This window comes from Sinohyriopsis cumingii, chromosome 12, assembly GCF_028554795.1.
Source record: "Sinohyriopsis cumingii isolate HCF-2022 chromosome 12, ASM2855479v2, whole genome shotgun sequence".
Lineage (NCBI taxonomy): Eukaryota > Metazoa > Mollusca > Bivalvia > Unionida > Unionidae > Sinohyriopsis > Sinohyriopsis cumingii.
In genome coordinates, this window is record NC_142972.1 from 38138126 (window position 1) to 38166102 (window position 27977).

General features: G+C 35.3%; 1 protein-coding gene across 1 annotated transcript in view; it reads right to left on the reverse strand.

Moving 5' to 3' along the window:
- LOC149786276 (inositol polyphosphate 5-phosphatase OCRL-like) overlaps positions 1 to 27977 on the reverse strand; it is a 254292-nt gene that overhangs the window by 213087 nt on the left and 13228 nt on the right. Inside the window, exons 6-8 of the mRNA XM_089976660.1 lie at positions 22533 to 22640; positions 19823 to 19981; positions 11611 to 11722 (exon numbers count right to left, since the gene is read on the reverse strand). Coding sequence (XP_089832786.1) covers positions 11611 to 11722; positions 19823 to 19981; positions 22533 to 22640 — 379 coding nt within the window. The remainder of the gene's footprint in view (positions 1 to 11610; positions 11723 to 19822; positions 19982 to 22532; positions 22641 to 27977) is intronic.

The following is a 27977-nucleotide window of genomic DNA, read 5'->3' on the forward strand; positions in this document are numbered from 1 at the left end:
GCGGAGATCAACCGGCCAAGGCATTATCTCATAATCTATCTTTCATCGAATTTTCAGCCACTTGCTAGTAATTAATATATTTACATAGACTGATATTTGTATGTGGATGGTAAGTAAAATTCCTCTTCTTTTCACTCAGAATTAATGGATGGTAAGTCAAATTCCTCTTCTTTTCATTCAGAATTAAATCCTTCAGAACACTCACATTTTCTGTGCTAATCCTTGTCATCATACCCAGAACACCTGCGTCTCTATTGTCTGTTAACCCTTCGTTAAATTTCTGATGCATGCATGGAAGGCAGCATCACTCCACAACCACAAATGTAAATTAAAAAAAAGCAAAACATCTTACTTGTTGGCTTGTTTAATAGGCAGGGAGGAACAGTAACTACAATCGACCAAACGACGGCCAATTCCTTTTTTTAAAAATGTATCCAATTAAAATAGTTTGCTTAAATTTCAAGGAAAACAGATTACCTTTAAGGCACCGACTGTTATGAAAACGTACTAAGCAAATGGAAAAAAGATCAGTCTCAATTATGCAATACAATTATTTGATGTTGCTGCCACAAAAAGAAACAGGCATTTGTTTATTTCTCCAAAGCTGTTCTTTAGTGGTGACTTCAATAACGTATGCAGTTTTCATCAAAGAAAGCCGAATACAATCTTAAATAAAAACAAAGAACTTTTCTTCAAAGAAAGTCAGTATCAAACTTAAATAAAAGCAATGGAATCTGATGGATGTTTCCATTTTCCAATGTGACTGGAACACGTTTACTGTGTTGTGAAAGTTTCCTTTCTGCAGGGAAAAAGTTTATGCTTACGAACACTACCAAAGGAAGCTTAAAAAGTAAATGTGCTTCATCATTCGTTACGTGATTGTGATATGTTTATCCACTGAATTCAGACTTATATGACCTGTGACAAAATTACTGAATATTTTAAATCTGTGTGTGTGCATATTTTCAATGGAATTACTTGTATTGTGGATTCAATGTATGTGATGAGATTCACGGGTGAATACATGGTGTTGATACTCTCTATTCAAGCTATACATTAGACATGTATATATAAACAGTATACACATATAAGTACCAATCTGTGGTTCTCTAAATAAAGTAAAATATTATATATGCCTTCTCTGTTTTCACTACAAGTGTATTTACCATTTAATATGCGTGGATTTAAAATGGTAACTGTGCCAATGAAGCACGTATTTTACCACTCCCATTTATTACCTACCCCACCCCACCCCCATGCAAACTTTTTGGGGTAAATGCATTATTTTCTTTAGATAACTGACCTGGTTGCTTATAACATGGTTCAGTCTATAACACGGTCGGGTTCTATGGCTTCCAACTACTGTGTTATAGCGGGGTCACAATGTACCAATATGATGTGATCTAAATGACATCATTAGTATACATGAGGCACAAGACATACACCAACCATTCTTTGTAACAGTGTGAACTGTTGTTTGAGAGACAATATCATGGATGAGAAAAAGATCTCCCCCATGCCTGCATTGAGATTGTTCTTATTATGGCAGACAAAACAATCGCCAACAATTTGATGACATCAACACCCTTGGTTGTATTCATACAAATTTTATCTGAGGGAAACAAAATAAGAAACAAAATTTGCAGACAAATACTTTACAATCCTACTTTAACATTTATTGTAGTTACAGCTATATTTTTTTTATCATACAAAATTAGTACTTTATGCATTTGCAACAGTTCTCTCCCTTTTGGCACTCTTCAAAATGGAAAAGCCCTACTAAATTGATAAATGTATTTTCATTTTATTCCAAATGAACAAAACTGAAAGAAAGTGAGGAATGGAACGAATAACACTAAACCAAAATGCATTTCTGAAATTATAAACAAAAGACAAGGGGGATGATAACTGAAATGTAAATGTGAATGGAATATAAATTTACATGAACAAAATTAATTCTGAATGCATTTCAAATGCAAATCATGTGTCAATGAAATGCAGATTTGGTAAAATTACCTGTTTCTGGGTCTGTATCCAAATAAGAAGGTAAAGTTAAGGAAACGCAGAGGTTTATGATGAATTATACTCAAAGAGACAGTGTTCCATACAGTGACATTCCAAATTAAATGATAATGACAAATTTAAATTACAAAGTTTAATTACACATTACAAGGTCCTAAAAGTCCTTAAAATAATAATAATACTAGTCCTTGCCCAATTTCACCAAGTTGAACATGGATCTCAAACCCAAGTTTAAGTCTTGACTTAAGGTCCATTGTGAAAAGCAGGCCTAGTTCAAAATGACTTCATGGTTCTATACATTTTACTGGAAGGATATGGGACACTTTTAGTCACCTCAGATGCACCATGGTATAATTTAAGTGAACATTTTTCAAACAAAAAAGAAAATACAAACTGAAACAGTAATTAAACACCTAGAGTTTAATATTTTTAAATACTGAATGTATCATACAAAATTGCATCTGTGTTTACTGCAATTAGATTGAAATCGCTATAATTTAAACTGATAAATAATGATCAGACTGGCTTATTAGTTTTGAACAGTGTGAAAAGAATCAAATTCCTGCATTACTATTAATAGATTTGTAGCAATAAAGCATTTAACTCCTTGGCTTGACCTTTTAATCATGGAGTTTTACATTTATTCAAATTCTGGCAGATCAATTTTATAATGGTGTTCAATCATTCATGCAAATATTAAGTCATCTGATGCAGTAAATGACCATACTTTGTCATGGTTCAGTTAACATAGTTGTCAACAGTTCTACCCCATATCTTTATTCTATGTGTTGCAATACAAGCAATTTTATAGGAGTGAATCAAGATGAAAAAGGTCTAGACAAGCAATACAGAGTATCTGCTATTACATTATACAACTGATACTTCTCCTACACTGCAAGCAATAATCAGTTCCAGTCTGACAGTTATTTCTACTGTCATTTATTATCTATTCTAAATGTGGCAATGGAAACACTGTCGCCCACAAAGTATCATTGCTGACATTATCTCTTGACGGCATCTAGATGGTTACTAGCTTGTGATTCCGATAATATATTTAACCCCATTGACAGTATCGAGGATATATTTTTACATGCATGCATTGCTGCTCATGTTATTTCTGTGTGTTCATGTAATTTCTTACCCATACATTTCTAGTTTTTTTCGTGATAATATTAAGGATACCAGCAGCATCAACATCAATAGTAACATCAATTCTCATCACTGGCGATATGTGCATTGCTGATAATGTGCTGATTAACGTAGTTGCTCCAGCGACCAGTGAGGACACCGCATATACAACATTGTTGATGACAATGATACATCTGCAGCATTTTTTTGGTTTTGTTGTGTGCTCATCAATTAAGTAATGCCATCCATGCACACGTTAGATTATATCTGTAAGACTGTGTGGGATTCATTGTCATGCTATTTTTATATACTAAGTAAACAATTAGGGTGTTTATGCAACGAATTCCAGACAGCAATATGTCACTAAGGTTAACTTTTTGTCTTCTGAATCGAATATCAATATTTCCTCAGTATTTTGATTTAACATGACTGACAAGGTTCTGGAAAATGATGCCATGGATGTCATAAATATAGTAAATTTGGCAGAGCTAAACACGGGGAGCCTGTATACCCTGGTGACCTCAGGAGTATGTTTGATGGTGTTATCTTGTTTTGACCATGTTGCTGATCCAGACCCCACTGTGTATACCACGCTGATGAACAGAGCCATATGTATTACACCAGCAGCAATCTTTCTTATTTTTTCGGTGCTGTCATCGAGTCGTGTGTGAATTTCAGCAAGATTAATGTCAACAAGCATTAGTGTTCCAAAAAAATCAGCAGCAGCTTGCTGAAGTCTACCAGAGTTTCTTTGCAGATTCATAAACGTGCTCACATGAACATCATGCTCAGATCTCAATGTGTTTAATCTATCACTCACTGTGGTTGATGCAGTACTTATCATCGTGTCTCTGTCATCCGCATATTTTTTCATTACAGGATCATCGCCTGATGCTAGGTCTTGCAGAGCAATAATTTATTCTGGATTATGTTGAGTTCACTAAGTATTGTATTGCCAGTTTTAGCAACACATTTATTGACCTCATTGTGGATCTCGGTGTCACTATCGTTCATGTATTCTTCACTGCAGCTTCATTGGCTGATGCTGGTTCTCTCAGAATAATAATTCTATTTCCATTCATGTTAAGCTCACTGGTTTTAGCAACACGTTTACTGACATCATTTCTGATCACTGTGATTGATACCCTCGAGTCTCTGATTTTTTTCATTATCAGTTGCACCTAACACTTGCCGAATAATATCAATCCACTTAATACTGCTCATATTTAGGCACCTATGTTGATCCTGAAAAAACAACAACTTCATCCCAGTCAACCCCTGTCAGAGTCATAAGATCAGCAAGTTCATCTCATGTTGCATACACTGATAAATCAATGTCACAAAGACCAGGTTCCTTAACTTTAGCAAGAGATCTTCGAAAACTCCTAGCCTGTTTAAAATGACCGCTAGCGTACTCTTTCAAGACTTTATGTGGTGTCACTGATGACCTTGACAAAGCAGTACAGTAAGTACTTCTAGATTGCCTATGGGTGGATTCGTTAATGTCTGCATTGGCAATGTTGAATACCAGACTGGGATGGAGGTGCCAAGCTTGGCAATTCCCCTAATATATTTTTAAAAATCTTTATATGGCACCAATTTATACAATACAACAAGGACCAACCACTTATACAACCCAGTGAGTACCTGGACCAGAATGGCCACTGAGCTTAATGATACCAGTTTCAGCAGTTTGGTTGTTCTGGTAACTGGTCATGTACAAAAACACCTCTTAAGTTTCTTTCTGTTTAATCGCCAAGCAAATCAAAATTAGATATGGGGAATTTCAGCAAAACATTCCTGGCAGTTACAGACCTTGACCATACTGTGTTCCTGGTAATCTTAGACCCCATCACAATTTTTCTGATGTTTTTAGACAGTTTTCTGTTGCTTTTTCAATGCCAGGCCGGTAGTCATGCTACACGAGCTCAAAAATGTATGTCAACAATGGATTGTTTGAACAAATCCAACTGTTCCAGTGCGAAATAATAGACTGGATATAGCATTGTGAAATCCTGCTGAGACATCTGCATACCAGAATCATAATCATGATCATGCCCCAGGAATGTCATCAAAAGATGATACACATCCACAACATGATCATTATCATATTCAATAACACTTCCTCGGATGGTTCTGGATGTCTGTTTATCCTCAGAGACTCTTCATTAAGCCCAACTGTGTCAAACACCATTGGGTTTCGTGTCTGTGAATCTACTCATGCAATTTCCTGAAGCTCTTTAAATATATGTCGTGGTGCTGCAACTCTCTGCGCTGATGCTATCTGCCATGTGAATAACCCAGCAACATTACTTTGAATACTGTCTGTGGTTATCGTCAACCATGATAATGTTGATTTGCCACCAATATCCATAAAAGAGAGTGGCCATTCTTCTTCCATCAGTGATGGTGTCATTGTTGGCATCTACAACAAAAGTTTTGTCAGTCTCACTTTACATTCGTGTACCACAGCTGCAGCTGTATCAACACCAGCAAGATAGATGAGTGCATTGTTGTTTTCGGCTTTTCGAACGAGTACCATTGTGTGGTTAGCACCAAAAAAAAACTTTTCTGACATTTCTGCAAAATCCAAAGATGTGTGACAGTGGAATTGTACATGAAAATTCTTCTTCACTGTTTAACATCGACTGACATACTGCAAATGCTTGGTTGAAATCTTCATTCATTGATGCAACCTCAGTTCCAGCAGCATTCATTCTCACATTACTGCTATCAGGATGATTAGTGGTATCTTTGGTAAACATCTGTGATGGACCAGCAGATCGCAAATAAACATCGCTGTATCGTGCTAGCCTGATAATCATTAAGCAACATCAAAATCTGGAGATATGATTCTATATTCTATCAATACTGTATGTGGCACTGTTAAACAATGCCATAACACCACCAAGAACTAAACCAATGTGTTCTCCAATTCCATATGCTCTATTATCTATTTTCAAAATTTCCCCTTTTATCTCAATAAACGCCTCAGCAGGCAAGAAATATCTGCTTGTATCCTAACTTGTAGTTCGATTCTCCCATACGCAGAAGAAGAATACTGATAATCACCCACCGATTCATCCTTGAGGACAGGCAAGTCCATGTCAAATGAAGGATCGGATACATGCTTAAACATTTTATTATATTATTTGTTGTTTAAAACCATGTCAAACCGGGCCGCTTCCCGCTATCAGACTTGTGGTTATATTCTTCTCTCTTGGCAGCTTGTTGTTTTGTCAGTAACAGCACACCAGCTAATTCTTTTAGTCATTCATTTGCAGCATGATTTATTATTTTACTGATGCTTGTTGACATCACCACAGTGCTGGGCAATTTTACTGGATGTGGCTGTGGTTTTCGTCATCTTAATTGCATGTGTCTCAGATTACTAAGACTGCTTTACCAGCAGCATCACCAACAGTGCCAATACCTTTATCTCAAAAAAGGATGATAGCTTTCATTCCTAACTGTTTTGCAATCAGGATCGTTTTTGGGCTATCCTTCTATATAAACCTTGAACATCACCAATCGCATCTCTGAGGAAAGACTGATGGGTGGAGAGACCTTTCTGTGAATGACCTGACCTTTCTTGGAAAGAGAGTCTGCCAGGACATTGGGTCTGCTGGAGATATTTCGGATTTGTACACTGATGCTGAATTCTTTGCACCAATGAAGAATCTGCAAAAGCAAAACAAACAGGTTGGGTGATTTGGTGCCCACTTGTCTGAGGTAAGCCAACACTACCAAGTTGTCCAAAAAAATAAGGACCATTTTTTTTGAGAGACAGTTTATCCAAAATTGGAAGGCATTGATGACAGCCTTCATTTCTGCAAGGTTGATGTAGAGAGGCTGATCCCTTGGTTTCCATGTTCCATGGCCCATAACAAAGTCCACCATCAGGTGGGTACCTCAACCATCTGTACTGGCATTGGTATCTACAGTCATTTCTGCTTGGGGCTTCTCCAAGGGACATAGAGACATGAAAATATGTGCTTGTCGAATCAAGACTGATGGCATATTCATCCTTTCTGATGGAGAGACAAATTGATCTTGCCATCTCCATCTTGAATTATGGCAGTAAAATATATTGATTGAGATGACTCAGCTGGATGATTGGTCTCAACTTCCTGTTCACCTCTGGAATGAGAAAAAGCCTCAAATAAACCCCCTGAGATTGTGAGGTTTTTTTTGTTGCACTGTCTACACTGCCCATTTGGCAATGAGAGACTGTATCTCCAGTTGCAAAAGAAAAGTATCTTTCATCCAGTCTGACAGTATTTGCATAAGAAGGGGTGAGGAGGAAAGGGGAAAGGATTGGATAAATGAAATCCAAACCCCTTCTGAAACAGTCTGGATCACCCACCTGTCCTAAGGGAAAAGAATGATCCAATCAGTGTGAAAATGTTGAAGACAGCCACCTACCATTATACTGGTTATGTGTGGTGGGGTTAAAATGTTAATGCCTGTGATTAGGATACTTGAAGATGGAGAAATTTAGTTTCCTGCCTGGACATTATGTTTCCTAGCCAGATCAGATTGTTGTCTTCTAGTATTGGACTGTTGTCGATACTACCGGTTCTTGGCTGTAAAGATCCGTTATTCCTATTCTCTCTATCATCCCTCTTTTGTGGTTGTGATGGATTGTTCCAAATTCTGGAGTGGGTTGGGTGGCAAGTTGGAGGGGCAGCTCCTGTGATGCCTGCCTCTGAAATTCTTCAATCTTCCCTCCAAAGTGTTAAGGTTACCCTACCAGGGTCATCTTTAATGCCAGACTATGATGTAGCTTAATTGACGTGTAATGTAGGCATGCATCATGTCTAATAAGTCCAAATTGGTGGAAGCAATAAACGCATTTACCATAGAGTGATGTGTGCTCTGTTGATTACCCAAGCAATTCTGGCTGTTGCCTCCCAGGTACAGTCATTGCCTGCTTTTTCTGCCATTTGGGAAAAGGCCAATGATGCCAAGTCAAACATAGAGGCAGTGGCCACTACATTCCTAACTAGCTTGGAGGTAGCCATAAGTACATTGTTTCCACTTTATAAAATGTTGGTAGGGATGTGTACTGCCACCATATTTTTGTCTAGTGCCAAGACATTTGTGCAGAAAGTGTTGGATTGTGTATTGTACCAATAGTATGAAATTGTTGCTAGTATTTGGTTTTCTGTATAAAAAAAAAAGCCTTGGCATTACCAAGATCACCAATGCAACCCAACAGACGATCATTAACCTCTTTTTATCTAGCTAGATTGCAGAAGTACCTGGAAAGATGATGTATCTTCTTTGTTGTCGAAATCTACCCAATAACTTAGCAGAAAGAGACAGATCCAAAGCAAACAAGAGTTAGTTATGGTTAATGAATGCTATGAATCAACTGGATGGCTGATCAGTATGGTCACTAGCTGATATGGCATCCAATCTAAGTGCAGCTAAATGGCACAGATCGAGATCCAGATGACTGGCAGCCAGGACAGTATCAAAATTGAGAAGCAGCTACAAGATATGGTTCATTCAAGTCAATTTAACTCCTCTATCTTGCCATCTACCAGCAAAGACAAATCTTTTAAAATGGGTCTTATTGCCTTATTTGGCTGGGTCAATTTGTTGCATGTGTCTTGCAAGGACAGACAGCTGGTTCGTCAGACAGAAATTCAGCATGGATGTCAGCTGTACATAATCAGGTCTGGTATTAACCAATACCAGCATCACCAAATGTTTGGCTGGACAGATGGATTTTCCAGCAAAAATCATGTCATAGAAAGTACATGTCACTGAAGATGCAGCAAGAAAGATGGATCTATCAGTAAGATCCCCATACATCACAGACAGCTAGGCTAGACTATCAATCAATTCTCCAAGTTGGGAGGGCAAAGACATATCCAGTACTGGAGCCAATAGATCTGCTTAAAACCCTATACATCCTGACTTACAGGCTCTGAGGCCATGCTTGGACATGTCAGGGGACTTATGCTACTTGGACTGCCTAAAAATGGGGGTACTTCTTCACTGTATCAGAATTACTGGTAAGAATTATACCACCCGTGTAATAATTAACAAACAACACAATAACTCCAAATTTGGCAGTGGCTCCTAATAATTTCTCTAGAAAAGGCTTGTAATGTTAAAGGTGTAATTCTGTGCATTTTTCAACACAACAATGAAGCATAAAAACTAGCAAACCTGGTAGTTGCAAGGGGAGATAATAGGCAAAAATTATTGCCTTTCTCTATAAAATAGACTCAAAAAGAGCATGATTGTGACGAGCTTGCATCTAATCCTCAAGACATCGTGGGAAGCTTTGTATGAGTTTTTAAAGGGAGATGTGTCTCTGCTCCACCCACTGGAAAAAACTCTCCTCATAGGCTTTAAAGATCGTGGGTTCTGTCCACCACTTGTTCAGAATGTGTTTCTTTCAGTGGGTTTATTTGATTTGGGTCAGGTGTGCAGGTCCAGCAACTGATAGAGAACTTGCATAAATGCCAGTTTGGGCAGGTGAGCAAAAACGATAAACCAACCTGGGAATCTCTGCTTGTTTGGAGCAATCAGGATTAATTAGAATTTGGATTAAGGCTGAAATGATCTGGGCACCTCTGCTTGGTTGGAGTAATCAGGATTAATCAGCATTTGGATTCCCTCGCTTTCTGCAAGACTATGGAATTTAACGAGGTAAAAGGGTATCTACCTTGTCTACAGTGTTGATTCCATATCTGACTGAAGACCGAGAAGACAGGACCATATAGTGTGAAATGACTAACTCTTCCGGGACGGTGGGTCTGCTAGAAATTTGAACCTGCATTGGCAGACTTGAAAGAGGGTCTGCCAAAGATGATGCTACCTGAGAAAATTTCAAACAGGAAGGAACAAGTCTAGGATTCATTTCTTTCTCACCTTCTTAAGTAATTTACAAAAGTTAAGATGATGGGACACATGAGGTTCACCTTTCCAGAAAACAACTGCTATGATCAAAGGCATTTACTATGGTTTCTATCTCCAATGAATTGATATAATATTTTTGTGGAGCATTCCTGGAGTGGTCAAGCAATGCAAAGTTGAATGAGGGGCAGGATGTGGGCATCTGTGTTATTTCCACCAGTGGATCCTCCAAGAAGATTCTTTCTGTGAGCTGGCTGAAGTCCTCCCATCTGCTGAGACGGTACCTCAATATATTCCAAAACCTGTAAGTACTGGGTCTAGATGGCACAGTTTTAGCTGCCGCTGTGAAAGGGGGTAATCTGCAGGAGTCTCATTAACCAGTTTGCAGGGCCAGTGTGTTCACAGTCATGTTGTAAAGACACAAGAGGCAAAGAGATTCCTGAGCTAAGTTTCAACATTCCAAGCAAATGGGGATGGTTAACATCACCAAGGTGATTCTCAAGGGACATTAAGGTAGGAGACAAACTTTAAAAATGGGATTTGAGTTCATGTCATTGGTTACCCCTAGGATAACCATGTGACCAAATTTCTGATTGGTCACTTGCTAAAGGACCTGACCTGAACTTGACGACAGTTAGATTGATCTAGAAATGATTATCTGAACCTCTTTCTGGTTCTGAAACTGCATCTTTTTCTATATATAAGATATGTTTACCTACAAATTAGTTATTCATGTCTTATAGAATAGTCTTAGTGGTGTCATTTAGTTGTGTTGAGTTTTGAGGATTTATTTATGGATTTATTTCAAGTATAGAATTATAGAGTGCTCACAAACATTAGATTAAGTAGCTGATTTGGAATTACTGTGAATTCATTGAAAGACATTTTATATTATATAAGTGTGATACATCAAGACTGCTAGCACATCAAACTATTCCAGACTAATGGCACATTGTCACAATATATCAGACTTCATCTGGAACACCACTGTAACCCATTTGGAATACTCGATACTTTTGGACTTGTGATAGAACTTTTAGGACTTCATTCAAAATGGTGAAAGTTGTTTTCAGTTTTTCACTTTTTATGTTAGAGAAATAAATTATTTGTTCAAGTTTAAAAAACTTGTTGGTTTTTACTCATTTATGTCACTAAGTTTAAGACCACAGAGTTGTAACAATTCATATTTCTGAACACTAACCACCATTTCTGACTATAAAATGAGTCATATAACAAGGTTTGGTTTACCAATTTTGATCGTCATTTTATCCAAATCAAACAACGTCTGGTCTATTTTGGGGAATTTTCTATAGGAAATAAATGGGAAACACATCTGCATCTGCATTAGTGGGTCTGCAAGCTATCTAGGCAGGCTGTTGTGATGGAGCACTGTACTTAAAATGTCCCATCATAGCCTGGTAATACAAGTCCTTTAACCTGGTACTTATAAGACCCATAACCTGGTACTTATGACTCCATAACCAGGTATCAACAAGTCCTATAACATCATACTTACAATTTCTAAAACCCAGTACTTACAAGTCCCATACCTGATATTTACAAGTCCCATAACTTGGTACTTACGAGTCCACTGCATCAAGTGAGTCTTTACTTGAACTTCTTTCTCTCAGTCGAGGAAGATCAGCAGATGCATAGCTGATTTCATCAATGAACGATGAGCGAGACTGTTTTGCACCTGAAGAGAATGATCAAAAGATTATGCTCTACCTCATTTTATTGTATTTTTTTAAATGTGTATTGAAGACAATTATTGGCAAAATATTTTTATAATTTGAAATATTTTTAAAATTGTTTTTCAATTCCTGCATTTTCACATGTAAAAAATATACCCTTATACTATCATGTTCCCATTATGCTATGCAATAATTTAATTGTGTGTGCAAAGAAATGTAGCATTTGCAGCAAGAAGAAACAAACATTTGATGAACTTTACAATAAACAGAAACTGCATCACCTCTGACATGTCTGAAGAATAAAAATTACTATTTGCCCAAGGTATCTAACTCATCACCATTTGCTTCTTTCCAAACTTGTGTCCCTTTCACTAGCTTGACAACAATATGAAAAACCTGCTGCATTACACTACATAACAGCAATATGCTATTGTGGTCAATCAGTGAAAGCTATCGATTACAAAATTCAAATATTTTATTCACTGCAAAAGATCAGTTCATACCAAATAAATAGTTTTCACAAATCACTATTAATTTTATGATCAGCCAATAATGCATGTAAAATATTTTGTGAACTTATAAAGGGTGTTGGGGGTGGTGTGCAGAAAAATGAATTTAACCTTTGAAGCTTCGATTCAGATACCAGTTTGGTGTATAAGAAAATTTTCTTTTCCTACTTTAATGCCAGATTTACCGAGTATTTCATCTTGTAGTATAAAAAGCAATATACAAATGGCTTTGCCACTTGTTAAAGTATTCCATTCTTTGTACCGCACAATGAAATATATTTCGTACTAAATGGGAAATACATACATCCACTATCATGCCTATCTACAAAAGTATTGATATTACAGCTTTTTCCTAAGACAAAAAGTTCTGTTTCATATATTAATATATGGATATCATAAAGGACCTATTTAGTGTTTGAATGTTTAAAAGAGAAATATCAATGTGAAAATAATGAAACAATCTGCCAAAGTACAGCTGAGATCACTTGCTTAGTTCACTAGGACTAACAAGCATCTAGCAAAGTAATATGGGTTTAGCAAGATGCTCTCTGTCAAATTTAATCAGATCCTGTTTAGTGGTTTTTGAAAAAGTTATTTGACTATCTTAATACTTTTAGCAACAATAACATAATTTTATAGCAGCTCCGCAATGTATTAAAAAAAACTTGATATATAGATACTTTCTGCCCAATTTGGACATATTCTGTTGTGTTTATGAGAAACTGATGCTTTAAGATTTTTTTCTACTTTTAGCATTAGCAGCCATATCAGATGGCAGATGGAATTATCTGAACAAAATTTAATGGACTTCATGTATGGATCCTTTCTATCAAACTTCAAACTTTTAATTTCTGTTTAGTGGGTTTCTTAAAGTTGTTTCTAAAGAATTTGTAATAAAAGTAGTACCCTAAACCTTGTCTTAGAGACCACCCTTTCTGCCAACAAAAACTGTCTCTCATGACAGATGGTCTCTCAAAACAGTTTGTACAAAAAGACCAGTTCCCTGGGTTGGATTTCAGCACTATTTCAGAACTGAAAACAACCACAATCATGCTATTTTGCCAGAATCTTTTTTCCCCACTTCTTTTAAATACATTCATTCTTTACTCTAGTGTTAAAATTTATCTCTTTTTTTGTTGGAGATTCTGCTCTTGTTAACGAGCTAGTGTTAATGTTATCAATGCTCAATTGTAATAAGAACAGTAAAGACTGTTTCTAAAAGGCTTTGGGAAAATATGGAATTTATATTCATGTATACAGTATATGTACCAATGAATGAAATAAAAAGACATAATTAACTCATCCAGAAACAGTATAATTTATTTGGAGACAAAAGTCAATGGCTTACTTCACATGTGACAAAAAGGAATTAACTTTATAAACAAAGGTTGTAACTGGCCATACCAACTGGAAAAGACACTGGATGGGTGTGTGGCATCTAATCACTTTAACATTGAAAGAAAGCAACAAACAACACAATCTTTTAATAATATCGGTTGAATCCTGGAAATGATTATCATGTGCTGATTTAACAGGGAAAGACCTCAATCACCCCCAGGCAATACGGATAAACTCAAATGACAAAGAATCAAAGACTTCACTGATCTTAAAGCATCAGTTTCTCACTGACATCAGCATTACAACAGCATTTCATGAAATGTAGTTTAACCTGTTAGTTTTGATGGTGGATCATCATTATTTTATTACACCTGACAGGTATTAATGCCTGAATGTTTCCATACATGCCAACCCCTGGTGAGGAAAAAGTGTAATCCATGTGGACAAAAAGAGTAATCCAAACTGGAAAAAAGTAATCTGCATGCAACATGCTAAAAGTTCAATGAACATATGTATAAAATGATTTATTTACCTCTCTGGTCTTTTACCATCATTTAATGCTTCAAGTTTTCATTTGCTTTAGAAAGCAACAGACTGTCATGTTGCAGTTCCAAACACATTGTGCACACCAGTAAAGCACTAATTACTGGGTTACTGAGCCTGGATCTGAATTCAGTTGTTTTTTTTTTTGTTAACGATAATGAACAATCTTCACAATCAGCATTAGAATGGTAAAGAATTAATATTCCTTTCATAACCTGACAAAGAAGAGGAAATTTATATCTTTCAGTGATTGGGTCTTTTAGCTTGGAAATAAGGTGCCATTGCACATCAACTCTGTCTGCATGAAGTACATTGTCAGGTAGAATGCCAACTTGATACGTCAGGAATTCTCCTTCCAGATGATCCGAGGTAGACATGGGTGGCAATAGAAAGGGGTATCTCTTGACAAAGAATCTTACACTTTTAAAGCTTTTTGACTGTCTCTCATTTACATCAGCAACTGAAGCATTTAAAAGCACTTCATCATCATATGGGAATTTCTGGAGCATGTAGTCACAGGCTGTAGCATAATAATCTCTAACAAGGTGCATCAAATGACTAGGAAAACCTGTTATGTACAATGTTACGTGTTTAGGCTCTTACAAAAGTAACACAAAAAAGTGAAGACAACAAGCTTTGTAAAATTTAACAAATAATTTATTTCCCTAGAAAAAAACAAGGTAAAAATGAGAAAAAGAACTTACGATTTTATAAATCAAATCCAAAAATAATCAAAGAATTAAAAAATAGAAGTCATAGTAATAAAAAGTCCTAATGAAACTGAGTTCAAATCCCGATGAAATCCAAAATGGAAGGTGATGACGTATGCTGTGGTCAGCATCATGCTGATGTGTCAACAGTTCTTTGCTGAATCACAGAAAATAGTACTCCAGTTTTTTTAATTCTGCAGAAAGTTTGATAAATGTCTTTGTCTAAGAATTAATTTAGAGCACTAAAATTAATAGGGAAAACAAACAAAATAATCAGCCAAAAACTGGTCACAACATAAAACACTTTAACTTCTCTAGTTTAAAGGCAAGAATAACTATTACTTCTCAAAACATCAGTGATAAATCTAACTACAATGCAAAAGAAAATGTCTGGATGTGGGTCAACCCTCTGGAAAAACCAGAGTCTGTAACAATTGCTACATGTTATTTGTCATGTACTCCAGGTATGGCCTCAATGCCACTTTATTAATCTTACTCTGAGAAAGAATTTTAAAAAATTAAAAAAAGTTGTTTACTACAACTCTTACTGTTTCTTTATCAATGTCAGGAACTAGGTCAGCATTAGGTACATCTCTATAAAGTTGTTTATATAACAAATTTTAAAAAATCAGTTAGAACTGAACTCTATTAGAGTAAATAAAGTTACATTACAATAGCATGTAATAGAATTTTTAAAAAAATTAAATTAACAAACAATTAAATTAAATCAAATATAAATAAATCTAATATACATAAAACACTGATGGAGACATTTTCAAAATACAGGATGCAACTCCATCAAGAATTCCAGTCATCACAGCATTATCAGCTGAAAACCCCATACAGTTCTGCTAACTTATGTCACGTTTCTTCAAAGCATTTTCAAGCAACTCATAAATCTTTTATACAATGGAATCCTACTGTTAATTCTAGTAATGAAAGAACACTCATGATTTTGCCCATTTCATTTTCAAAATATCTGACACAAACTGTGTACAATGTTTTGTCATCATAATCACTACTCCTGTCTGTGGCAATCCTAAACGGCCCAATTTTAATGGCTTCTGCCATTTTAAGTGAAGTATCTTCAGCTAAGTACAGAACAATATTATATGATTTTGTTCTTGCACATGCATATTTTTCTGCAATTTTGGAATCAAGAAACATTCATTTGAACAAAAGACCAATGTGGTCATCTACCACTAAGGGTAGTCCATAATCTATCAAGAGCTCATTAAATAACAACTCTGCATTTAAACATTCATGTCTGCACTCAAGTTCTGCTGTAAAAACAGAAGTTGCCTTAGTATTAGAATTAGTATGATGAGCTAATTTGATGTGAGTCTTTGTTTTCAAGCATTTTTTCACATCAACTTTACCACCATGACTAATATTAAAATCATTTCCACACAATCTGCAATGGGCATAATGCTGCCCTAGAAAGGAACACTGTATTATTTCATTCAAGTATTCATCTTTGAATCTTTGGAAAATGTTTTTTTCTTTCCTTTATCTAAACTTCTGTGAAATTATTTGAAAAACTTCAACTTCAATACATTTAATGAATTTTAGCACCAAATATTAAAATCCTTTCCACACAGATTGCAATGGGCGTGATGCTGCCCTAGAAAGAAACACTGTATTATGTCATTCATGTACAGTATTCTTCTTTGGAGGATTGTTTTTTATCTTTTTCTAATCCATCTGTGAAATAATTTGAAAAACATTTCTTTTCTAACACACACATCAACTAGAATAAATTTGACCTGACTTTTAGTTCCAAATACCTACAGACTGGTTATGTACCAAATATGAATTAGAACAAAGAATCTGAGAACAAAGCTTCAAAGTTAGAAAACCAGTCTATTTTCTCCACTCCAAGCCATACAGCTGCTATAAATAGAATATAAAATGATTGTGTGAGGAAAGTACATGCAGGTCTAATGTACTCTTGTACAAAAGCTATTAGAAATAGACTACAGCACCCTACAGATTGGTTCTCTAACAAACATAAATCATAACAACGAATCTGAGTCAACGTTCTGAAAGTAGAAACCAACACATTTCTTGGAAATAGGACAGCTGCTATAAATTAACATATTAATACTGTTAGGAAAGTGCATGCAAGTCTATAGGTAAGTGTACTCTTATGTCATAGTTATCTAGAAGCCGTCTTTTCTAGAATATAATCTGTGGGATTAATAGGATGGTAATAAAAATGAGAAAACAACTTATTGATCTTTTTTGGCAGGGAATATACAGAGAAAACGTAATCCTTATACATGCAAGCGTAAGGCATAATTTCACAAAAACAGCGTAATGATTGTGTCACTAATCAAATATGATTAACATATGCTGAATGGTTCTTGAGAAGTCATTTTAATGTTTTTCTATAGCTATTAGCAAATGTGGCCATATCTTTGTGGTAGATCAGCATCATTTGACCAAAACTAGAAAGCATCAATGCCAGAATGCATTTTAGCAAAAGGTTTCTCGGTTTTTAATAACTGTTACCACATTTCAAAGCAAATCTCCATCACTTGTACAAATGAGAAATGCACTGATGCCTGAATGTCTTCTATCAAATTTTGTCTAATTCTGCAGATTTTTTAGGAAATTGTTTGTTTTCTTCTATTTTCTTGTAAGAGTGGTAATATCTAATAAAACAACTAAGCAAATTTTTGAATAAACTTGGGCCTTAATGTTAGGATACTTACTATCAAATTCTAATGAGCATTTTTTGATAAGTAGCAGTTAAAAAATGCTTTATATTTTATTAATGGTTGATATACTTGACAGCTGATCTGCATCAGCTGAACAAACTATACCAGAATGCTTCATTTATAAATTGGCACAAAAAAGTTAATTAGTTTTCTGAACAAAAAAGTCAGAAATATAAAAAATACATGGTTTGGTTTGGCTATGTGAGGTTTAATGTCACTTTTCAGCATGTGATAGGCCATGGTATATTTTGGTACAGGAAAACCCCTACAAGACCCCAAGATGAACCCCTGACCCATAAGAAGCTAATGGCAAGCATTTTCACATACCCATAATTGGTCAAGCTGTGAATCAAACTCATACAGACCGAGGTGAGATGTGAGTGACCATAAAAGGCAAGCACTTTACAGGATTTTCAAAATACGCATACCCCTGGGTTTTGACACATGGAATTTAAAAATGGCCCATTTTTGATCTGATGAAATTTCAATTTTTGCGTCTGTTTGATGCATGTAGATATGGGTTGGAGCAACAATCTCAATTACCCTTGATTTTCCTCCAGCTTAGTTTCTTACTAAGAGTATGCTGTCCATTACAAATTTGCTGAGGAGGCACTGGCTGACATCTGCTTGACAACAGTTTACACCTTGACGGCCTATAATATCGTACTAATAGAAGATATATATTAAATGGGCGGAGCTAACTGTTCGCTGTGTCAGGTCAGGCTTAGGTACAACTGAATTAGGTTGGATTGTTTTGAGATTATGTTTGAGATTTATGAAAGAGGAAAAGGAAACAATTATGATATGAATGGACTGCCTTTAGATCAAATATTAGCGTTCTTATGTTTGGTCATCAAATTATAATAAACTGGTCAAAACTGGAGCAGGTCATTATGGTAACTCACAAAGCCAGTTGTCAAAGTAAGTGGACCAACTTGACAACTTGAATTGTGTTATTGGCAACTTGCTTCTTTTGGTGGGATGTTTAAAAATTCAGAATCATTTATGACTTCGCTGGATTCATTTCTGATAAAATATCAGCATTTATTTGATTGCGCTTTAAATTGTAATCAATTTATAATTATAATTGTGGGACTGTGTTTTACTGGCAATTAATTTGCTTCAATTGGCAATACATTTCAAACATTAAAGTATATTTCTTTTCTGTCTCAGTTGCGGAAAGGACCTACTGGTGAAGAATTTTCCAAGTGCTCAAAATGTTCTCGTAACACTGTGTATGTGTGCTCTTTGGATTTTTAACATGGCTTTAAAATTTTTAGTAATAATAATAATAATAATGATAATAATAATAATGTGTGTGTGTGTGTGTGTGTGTGTGTGATCTGGATTTTTAACATAGCTTTTTTTTCTCAGTAATATCGACATAATGACTGCAGTGTGGCAGTTTATAATGATATCTAGCACTGGGGCATCAAGACACAGACATGTAGCATCATGTCCCACCCAGTCACATTATCCTGACAAAAGGCCAACCAATCTTAAAACTAACCTCTTATTGCTGAGTGATAAGTGAGGCAGCTGCTAGAAGCATTTTCCTAAGTCTCTGGTATGACTCGGCTGGGCTTCGAACTCAACTTCCCACATCAGAGATGGACACTCTAAGCACATGAGTTTTTAGGGAGGGTCCAAACTAGGTGCTTCTGCATTTATTTTAAATTTCAATTCTGACCAATAATTTAATTTTTTTTAAAAATAATCCCAAATTATGTTTTTATTTATCCTAGATACTGAATTCACTTTTACTCACTGACTTTCAAAATTCTATGCTTTCTTGTGTCTTAAGTCATGAGCTGTGTGTTTTGTCCAATTCTATATTTGTGTGTCATGATGTGCTTGGATGTCTTGCTAATTATGTTTGCTGTAATGCCTTTTTTGTTTTATGTAATGTCAGTAAAAAGCTCATCAGAGCTTATATTTAATTGTTTCAGATCATGATGACATTAAATTAATTGTACCTTATCTCATCTTTTTTTATCTTAGGCCACCAAAGCGGTCTCCATTACATTTGGGTAATAGCTAAATCAGCAGTTTTTGTGGTGCTACGTGAATGCATTTTATGGGTGAATATGAGAGACATTCTGAGATCAACTGACTGAAAGGTCCAAATCAGTATTGCAATTAGAACTGGTCGTATGACCTGGTAAGCTAAGCAAACTTAACTGGGCAGACAGGATGATGGTAACACTATATGCTCCAGTCACAGTCATGGTGTGGCATAAAAATAAACTCTATATAAAATAAAAAAATGAATGACTTACTTGCTAATTGAGATTGAGGTATATCTATACCCATATGTGCCAATGGGTCAAAGGTATCTGTTTCAAATGGGTTTTCACTTTTATGCATCTTCTTCTTCTGGTATTTCTCCAACCACATGAAAGTGGATGGCAGCCCAAAGCATGCATTCTGGCTCAACACTGAAATCAAAGAGATGTAATTGTACTTAAAAAGTTCACATGTTCTAAATCCCAAATTTTAGGCAACAATAATACTGTAATAATATAACAATAAAAATAAACAGAATAATTATAAAATAATGCAATTTTAAATTCTTCTTTCATAAAAAATAGTTCTTAAAATCAAATCAAGGGTACATTATACAACTAATTTACTCCATTTGTAATTTGTGAAAACTGTATGCTTCAAATTAACCACTGGTGCTAAGTTGCAAAAATGTCATGTAAAAGCAATATTATTGTTCACAGTATTTTATAGATACTACAGGTTAGGAAAAATAGATAAACAAAAATATACCACATAAGCCTGCTTGTAAGTCAACATTTTTTTTTCTCACAGAAAATTAGATTCATGCAGAATAGGGATTGTATTATAAGAGCAGCATACAAAATAATCAATAATCTATGGGTAATGTTGGAAACTCGGGATGCATGCAGTACACTAAAATACTGTGAATTCAAATATTATATTTGTACGCCATTATTCCCATTCAAAAATGTGTAAATGGTTTATTTCATGACAGTATTCATTACATGTTACATGTATCTACAGTTATTTAGATTTTAAAATATTATTGGTAAATTAAATACCACCCACTGCAAGTGAAGTGTCCATCTATGTTGTTTACTGTGGGTACTTACTAGCATGTATATTACTTCCATTTTGGTGCAAGTCCTATGAGTGGGAATATTTGATGATCTCAGGAAAAGGAAATCCTGACCTGTATTTAGGCTGAATAAATTGGGTCTTTTTAAGGAAAAAAATGAAATAGTTCCACACCTGACTGCAAAGTGGGAAAGAGATTACCATCTGCAACTAAGACTTGTTGACTCAAAGAGGCTAAAGAGAGGGAACGACAGACATGAACATGCTGTCCAATCACCATCAGTGACATAAGAAAGACCAGAAGCACCAGGTGATACTGTCATGCCAGGCAATCTGAGTTATATCTGACACTCAAATGTATGTTCAAATTTGTTCTACCAGTTAAAAGAATGGTTACTTGAATTTGCATAATTGTTTTTACTCTATTTCTGAGTGAAAGCAAATCAGTAAAACATCATTTTTTTTATGTAATTGATTAAATTATTGTATTTGTCATATATGGGCTCATGTTATTCTATTCTATATCTCTGCTCAGTTCTCTATTATGCCATCAACTAATTTCATATTTTATTTGATTGTTTACTCATTCCGGGGAATAACACCTTGGTTGATCATCTCCTAAATAATGATAACCAAGCCCATAAAGACACCCACATCACATACAGCAAATGGAAAAACTTTAACCAAAAATCAAAATACAAATTTTCTATAACTGTAACCATGATGCAGAATGATATGTCTTAGTTTCACATTTGTTCATGCCAAGTATGAACAAAGTCCTTCATTAGTTTAAAAAATATGTGCTAATAAAAAATTTCAACTAAACATTTAACTGTTGATGCTGATGCTGCTATAGCAGCTGGTGGAAAAGAAACTGATGACACATTTTCTCACTAAAGTAGGCTTGTCAAAAATCTCTCAAACGTGAAACGAAGTTCAAAGAAAAGCTTAAATATGGTAGAGTAATACTTCTCCAAAAACATTCATGTAAGATGAGGAAAGATGTGTATAAACTTTCCCTGAAACTCTAATAATGTCCTGCTTTTTCAAATTCAACCTAGCTTGTATCTCTCTCATCAAAAATTCAACACATGAAAAACTGTAATCATTACTAACAACTAACAGCTCTGAAAAGAAGCCCACGCATAACATGGTGAACTGATGAAGGCAAAGATTACACTAGTATAAATAAGAACTTGCCATAAATTGTGAACCTGAAACAAAGATCTAGTTTATCCATTTTAAGACCGTGAAACTCAGCATAATAAAATATGATAGTCTTGGGTAGAACACACTCAAAAGAATGACAAATGAAGGACATATAAACATAAACAAAATCTTCCTCCAAAACTTTAACAAAGATGCTGAGATGGCTACATAAGTAATCTTCATTTTGCTCTTAAATGATACATCATTCCATAAACTTTTTCAAAGTATATTTTTGGTAGAAAAGTCTTAAATGTTCCATCTGGGGGTATGGAGTATGTGATTGGATAGTTGACCATCCATGGTCTGTGATTTTCTTTGGCTTCTACAGTTTCCACCATCTCACGGACCACATCATGCCAAAATCAGTGTCATTTGGATTGTGGTACATGCACATAGTACCATAGAGTTTCTCTGTATTACTTGTGCATCTTAAATCATACATTTTGGACAAATATAAGTATGTGGAGTTTAAGGGGTTAATTTGGACTCACTTTTTAGCACTTCAAATTGTTTAGCATTTCCTAGAACATTATAAACAATAACATGATAAAAATCCTGACTAGATTTAGTTTCATGATGTAACAGCTAAACTGATCACATTTCTCCTCTATTATAAATATGGGCTATATGGGAAATTGCTAGAACTTGCTAAGCAATGTACATGAATGTAAAAAGAAAAATGAACTTCAAACTTACAATCTCTTGCCTGTTTAAGCTCTGTTAAAAACTGCTGGATGGTTTCTCCCTCACTCAGCTCAAATTTATATCCCTGATCCTCATTACTAATTGCTAAGACAAATCTCTCTGTGAAAAAGAAATGTATTTTGTAACATTTTTCATGTATGGAAAGTTAAAGATGAAGAATCAGTTCACTCTAAGTTCAGCTGTAGTTTGCAGCAGTTGTATTGAACTGTTGATGGCAAAAAGATTTGTTAGTGAGAACCATGCTCAAAATCATACTGTGAATTCTCAGTTTTTCAATAAGTAACAATTTTCATGAATTTGGTGGTTCCTACAAAAAATCAAATCAAAGAACCAATCACTTATGATCCTTCTTATAACATAAAAGGACCCCTCTTTCCAATCTATAAATTTAAGTACTGAAAAAATGTAGACTTTTGACAAACCACAAATATTGAAACCCATGAAAAGGATTTTCCCCAGAAAAGTATGTTTCTCTGATCACCTGATCACATTAATATCAGAAACTTGCCCTCTGCTATTTGACTCTTGTCCTCCTGAAAAACAAATAAATGTCCTTTTTTTTGGTCTCTATTATTGGATCAAGGGAAGTAACTATAACATATTAACTCCCCTGTTCCTGCTATGAGGCCACCTATATCCTCCATGTAACTAATTTAACAGGATGCTCACATCTGCCAGGGCTAGTATACCAAGCCTGATTAGGATGTGTCAGACTTGCATGTTAACAAGACATAGGGCATATCAACAAAGGTACTCCCCTTGTTTAAAAAGATAGTTTACTACAACCAAACTGTATGACATCATCAGAACCATCTTGATTTGGATGTGTTCCATCCAAGTATGCGAGGCCTTAAAAATAGCTTCCATTTCCATGAGATTGATATGAAGAGCCCTCTCTTGCATTGTCCACTTACTGCTGACTCACAAAGTCCAGTAGCAAGTATCCACAGCACAAAAAAAACTGGCATCTGTACGTAATTTGATTTCTGGCTGTGTTGCTTCTAAAGGCTGTCATTGTTGTTGTTGTGGGTTTAACACCGATTTGTCAGCACATGATAGGCTGCATATGGTGGCCAGTATAACTGGTAGAGGAAGAATCCAGGAAAACCCCATTAGGATCCACTGACCCAAAGGAAGCTACTGGCTTTTTCACATACTCACATTGGCCAAGCCCGAGACTCAATACCTCATGGACAGAGGTGAGATAGCAGTGATCAGTAAAATAAAGTGCTTTAGACCACTCAGCCAGCCAAGGCCCTGCTTCTAAACGTATACCTACCAGTAGCCACTTTCTGTCTTGCCAGTGAAGTAGGAAGTGTTTGATGGTGGTCATGATCATAATCTTGTGAACTAAAAGACCCTGTATCAGGTAACACTGTACCAGAAGGGCAATCTGTTTAAAGTGCATGTTAAAGCAGCTGAGGCATAACATCTCTGCTGTTGCACTGAATAGACTGAGAAGCTAAAGAAACTCCCTGACCAAAATGAATGTCCCAGTGGTTGCTTTCTCTGGCATATGAATGATGATGTTAATGCATTTAGGAAAAAGACAAACCAAGATGATTGGAGTTAGAAACTCCATACCTAAGTGAACAAAATGTTGGTAAGAGACAAGTTGAGACTGATCATGTATTCATTCCATCGCACAGACAGAAAGATGGACCTTGCATTCTCCAGTAATAAACTGATAAAATGACCTCAAGATTATGATAGGTCTCAATTTTGTTGGTTTGCAAAACAAACACAAAAAAGTCCCAATAGAAACCCAGTGTGTCTGGCATTGGATCACCTCTGCTACTCACTTTACCAGCTTTAGCCCCATCTCCTTCTGTAACACATGCATCATTGTGTGATTGCTTGGGATCTCCACCGGGGGGGGGGCAAATTAAGTGGATTGCACTGGATGAATGAGAATTAGATCTTGGGCCCGTCCAAAATGACTTGGATAGCCCACTGTTTGTTGAAAATAGGTTTGTCAAAGTCTGGAAGTACAGAAGAGACTGGTACCCAGTCTTCCCACTCCTGGCAGAAATTAGGAGCATGTGGGTGCCTATAACTCACCTGGCAAAAAAAGACTGCTGTTGCTGAGAATTATTCGAGAGATCTATTACTGGTCTTGCATACCTCCTGAAGGGGTGGTGCAGTGATATGGAATTGCATGGAGAGCTGAAGGGGCAAATCCTGTGCTGTTTGTTTTGACTCACTTACAAACAGGGAAAACTGAAGGGGAGGAGTTCAGAGCTTCCACATGGTGGGATTTAAGAGAAGATGACAGGAGTGCATCTTATCAAATTTAAGTTACATGAATCTGTTACAACATTTGCCATCATGTGGTGAGCAGTAATATTGACCACCGTGGCAATATGGCAAACCGATTCCCTGGTTAGGCCACTTCCTGACTTCTCTGCTAGGTGCAAAATAACCAGAGATAATTCCATGAATACTGAGGAACATATCCATGTGAATGAAAACTCCCAAAGTTTGAAAAATCTATTCAGTTCAAAACAGCAAAATGGATGCAAAAATTCTTTCCAGTACAAAAACAATTTTTTAGGATCTCATGAGTACTAAACAATATCGATTTTCTTCTGTCAATTCTAACTTGAAATATCGCTTGTTTTCATATGTTGAAAGCGTTAAAGTAGACAAATATTTTTGTTGCCTAATCTGAAACATTATTCTACTCTCATGATACAGGTGCTTCCAATTTCAAAACTGGCTAAAAGTGTTCCTCACTTAGGATCTGTATCATGGCATGAAATTAACTTTTTTCCAGTAAAAGCAGCATTTTGAAAGTTGTAACATTTTCAGCATGCAAATATCATGCTATTTTCAATGTCCTCTTGCATAATTTTCTGGTATTTTGAAATAAAAATTCAACACACTTCCATGGTGAAATTAGGTTTTATTTAAGGTTTTCTATACACCTGACTCATGTAATGGATGTAGTTAATAGTATCATCAGTTTAAATGAAACCTGATCTCCGTTATCAGATTTCTTGCCTTGCATCCAAAGGCATCTGGGCAGGTGGCCAGAGTGCCACCATCTGTTGATAGCTTTCTGAACCAGAGGATGAAAATCTCTGAAAGTCTTTGGATATTATATTGTTATTCTTATAAAATCCACCAAGACTTGTGTGCTAAGGCTATGTCTCCAATCAGATTTGTTACACATTTCATCAAAGAAAAACCTCTATTACAAACAAATGCTGACAATGAATACACTTCATTCAGACAAAATATTTTTAAGATATTTTAATGTTCCTTTTACTTCTCTTGCATGATTGTCAATGTATGTCTTTGCCACAGATTTATTGGGCTGAGATCATTAAAATCACGTTCTGCACTCACATGCAATTTCATATCCTTCCACGGCATCATCAAGCTTACATATTTATATATATATATATATATATATATATATATATATATATATATATATGCAGAAATGATTGCTATACTACTAGATTGTTTCCAAAACCAGCAAGTTGCTTACATATTTACATTTTTATATCTGACATATACTCTTTTCTATTTTGTCAATAATGTGTCTTCTTTCTCTTACCACAAATCATGGAATGGAGTCTGGTTATTAAATGAACTTGGAATTTGTTTATCATTGGACAGACCATCTAGCAATTCAGACTAATTGTTACTGTTTTCATTTCTATACATATTCATCTCAAGAAAAGCTCTTTCAAGTTTCTTAATGACCTGAATAATCAAATTATCATCTCTCTGAAGTAATGAAGTGAGCTTTGAAACCTAATTTAAGATATCTAACATGAAATGAAGATACCAAGCAATTTATAATGATTCATTTTCTCTAGGTACCCTCTTTGCTTCTTAACTGTCGTCTTCTTGATAAGACAAATTATATTTAATCTTTTAATTGCTCTAACTTTGTGGTCAATTAATCTGGATTCTTGAGCTTTTAAATTCCTTAAAAATTCTTTATGCAATATTTCTGCCACTTCTGCAAGTTGCCTTATTTTTGGTGACCATGTATAGAAATAATTTACTCATATAAGTGTATCTATAACTGTGCAATAGAATGCATTTTTCACTGAATATTTAACAGCTACAATAACTCATGGGCAAAACAGGTGATTTCAATTAAAGATTCCTTATCATTTGTATAAAATTTTGCCATTCTTCTGTCTTTCCATTATCACTGAGGCACCACTGGCTCCGAAGCCTAAAGTTCTATTTTCACATTCTTGACACTGAAATCCAAACTGGCTGAATCCATCATCTAAAGCATTTACATTACTCTCTTTGCATCTGTACACTACAATTCTACTAAAGAATAATACCTAAAGCATGGATAACCATCCTGTATTACTATGACAGATCATCTCCTGCTCACCAGCACTTGTGTCCATGCTGTACTCATATAACACTGAGAAAAAGTGACTGGTGTGCAGGTGCTCATTTAATTCATCCGATTTCACTTCTGTAATGTGCTCCGTAAATATTCTGGATAACTTATCAGTTGTGAAGATTTCATCAAGTTTGAAACCATTAATTTCCTGCATTCCATCAGACTTGCAAAGACAGTAAATGGTCTTTCTTCTATGGACAGAGAGAACTTGTAAATAATTTTTCCATTCTTGAATAAATATCCTTCTTCTTCACACTTTTTTCCACAGGACAGCTCATTTCTCTCTGCTCTCTCTCTTGTAGTCTTTGCCTCAGCAACCTTTATGCAATTCTCATTTTTCATATGATCTTTTACGGATTCTTTTTTTAATGTTAGTTGCTCCTTTTTAAATACTTCTGCCTCTGTGCAAAAAGTGTTACACGCTGAAGAACATTAGTGACACCGACTTACTGATTACTTCAATGGTAAATCAGTTTATTTTCAAATCAGCAGCTCACTTCTGTTATATCTTTTGTGAACATTACTAATGATGCTTGATTTGACTGGTCCTTCTTTCAACCCTTTTTTATCTATATTCCCTAAAGTGCTTTTGACTGACTCATCTTCTGATGGACTCACTGCAGTTATATCATGAGGAGCACCTGCATCTGGAATTAAATTGTTTTGAACCATTATTTCTTAATTTACTTATTAAATATGACTTTCTATTCAATCACATGATAAATGTTATTAAGAAGTCATCATCATCATCATTGAGCATTATCTAGTAGTGTTACTGGTCTTAGCTGTTATATTTCTATTATTACAGGATGCATAAATAATACATGTATTATTGTTGTTGTTGATATTATTGTCATTATTATTATTGCTGTTGTTCTTGATGTCATTATTACTATTATTATTATTATTATTATTATTATTATACTCAGCTTCCATGACAATTCTAATTTTTTTAAAAAAAACTTTCTTATAAACTGGATAAAAAAGACTTGAATTTAACAAATTTGGGAAGGGCAGGAGAACATTGTATTTTTGTTCCCATCCTTTAAGTA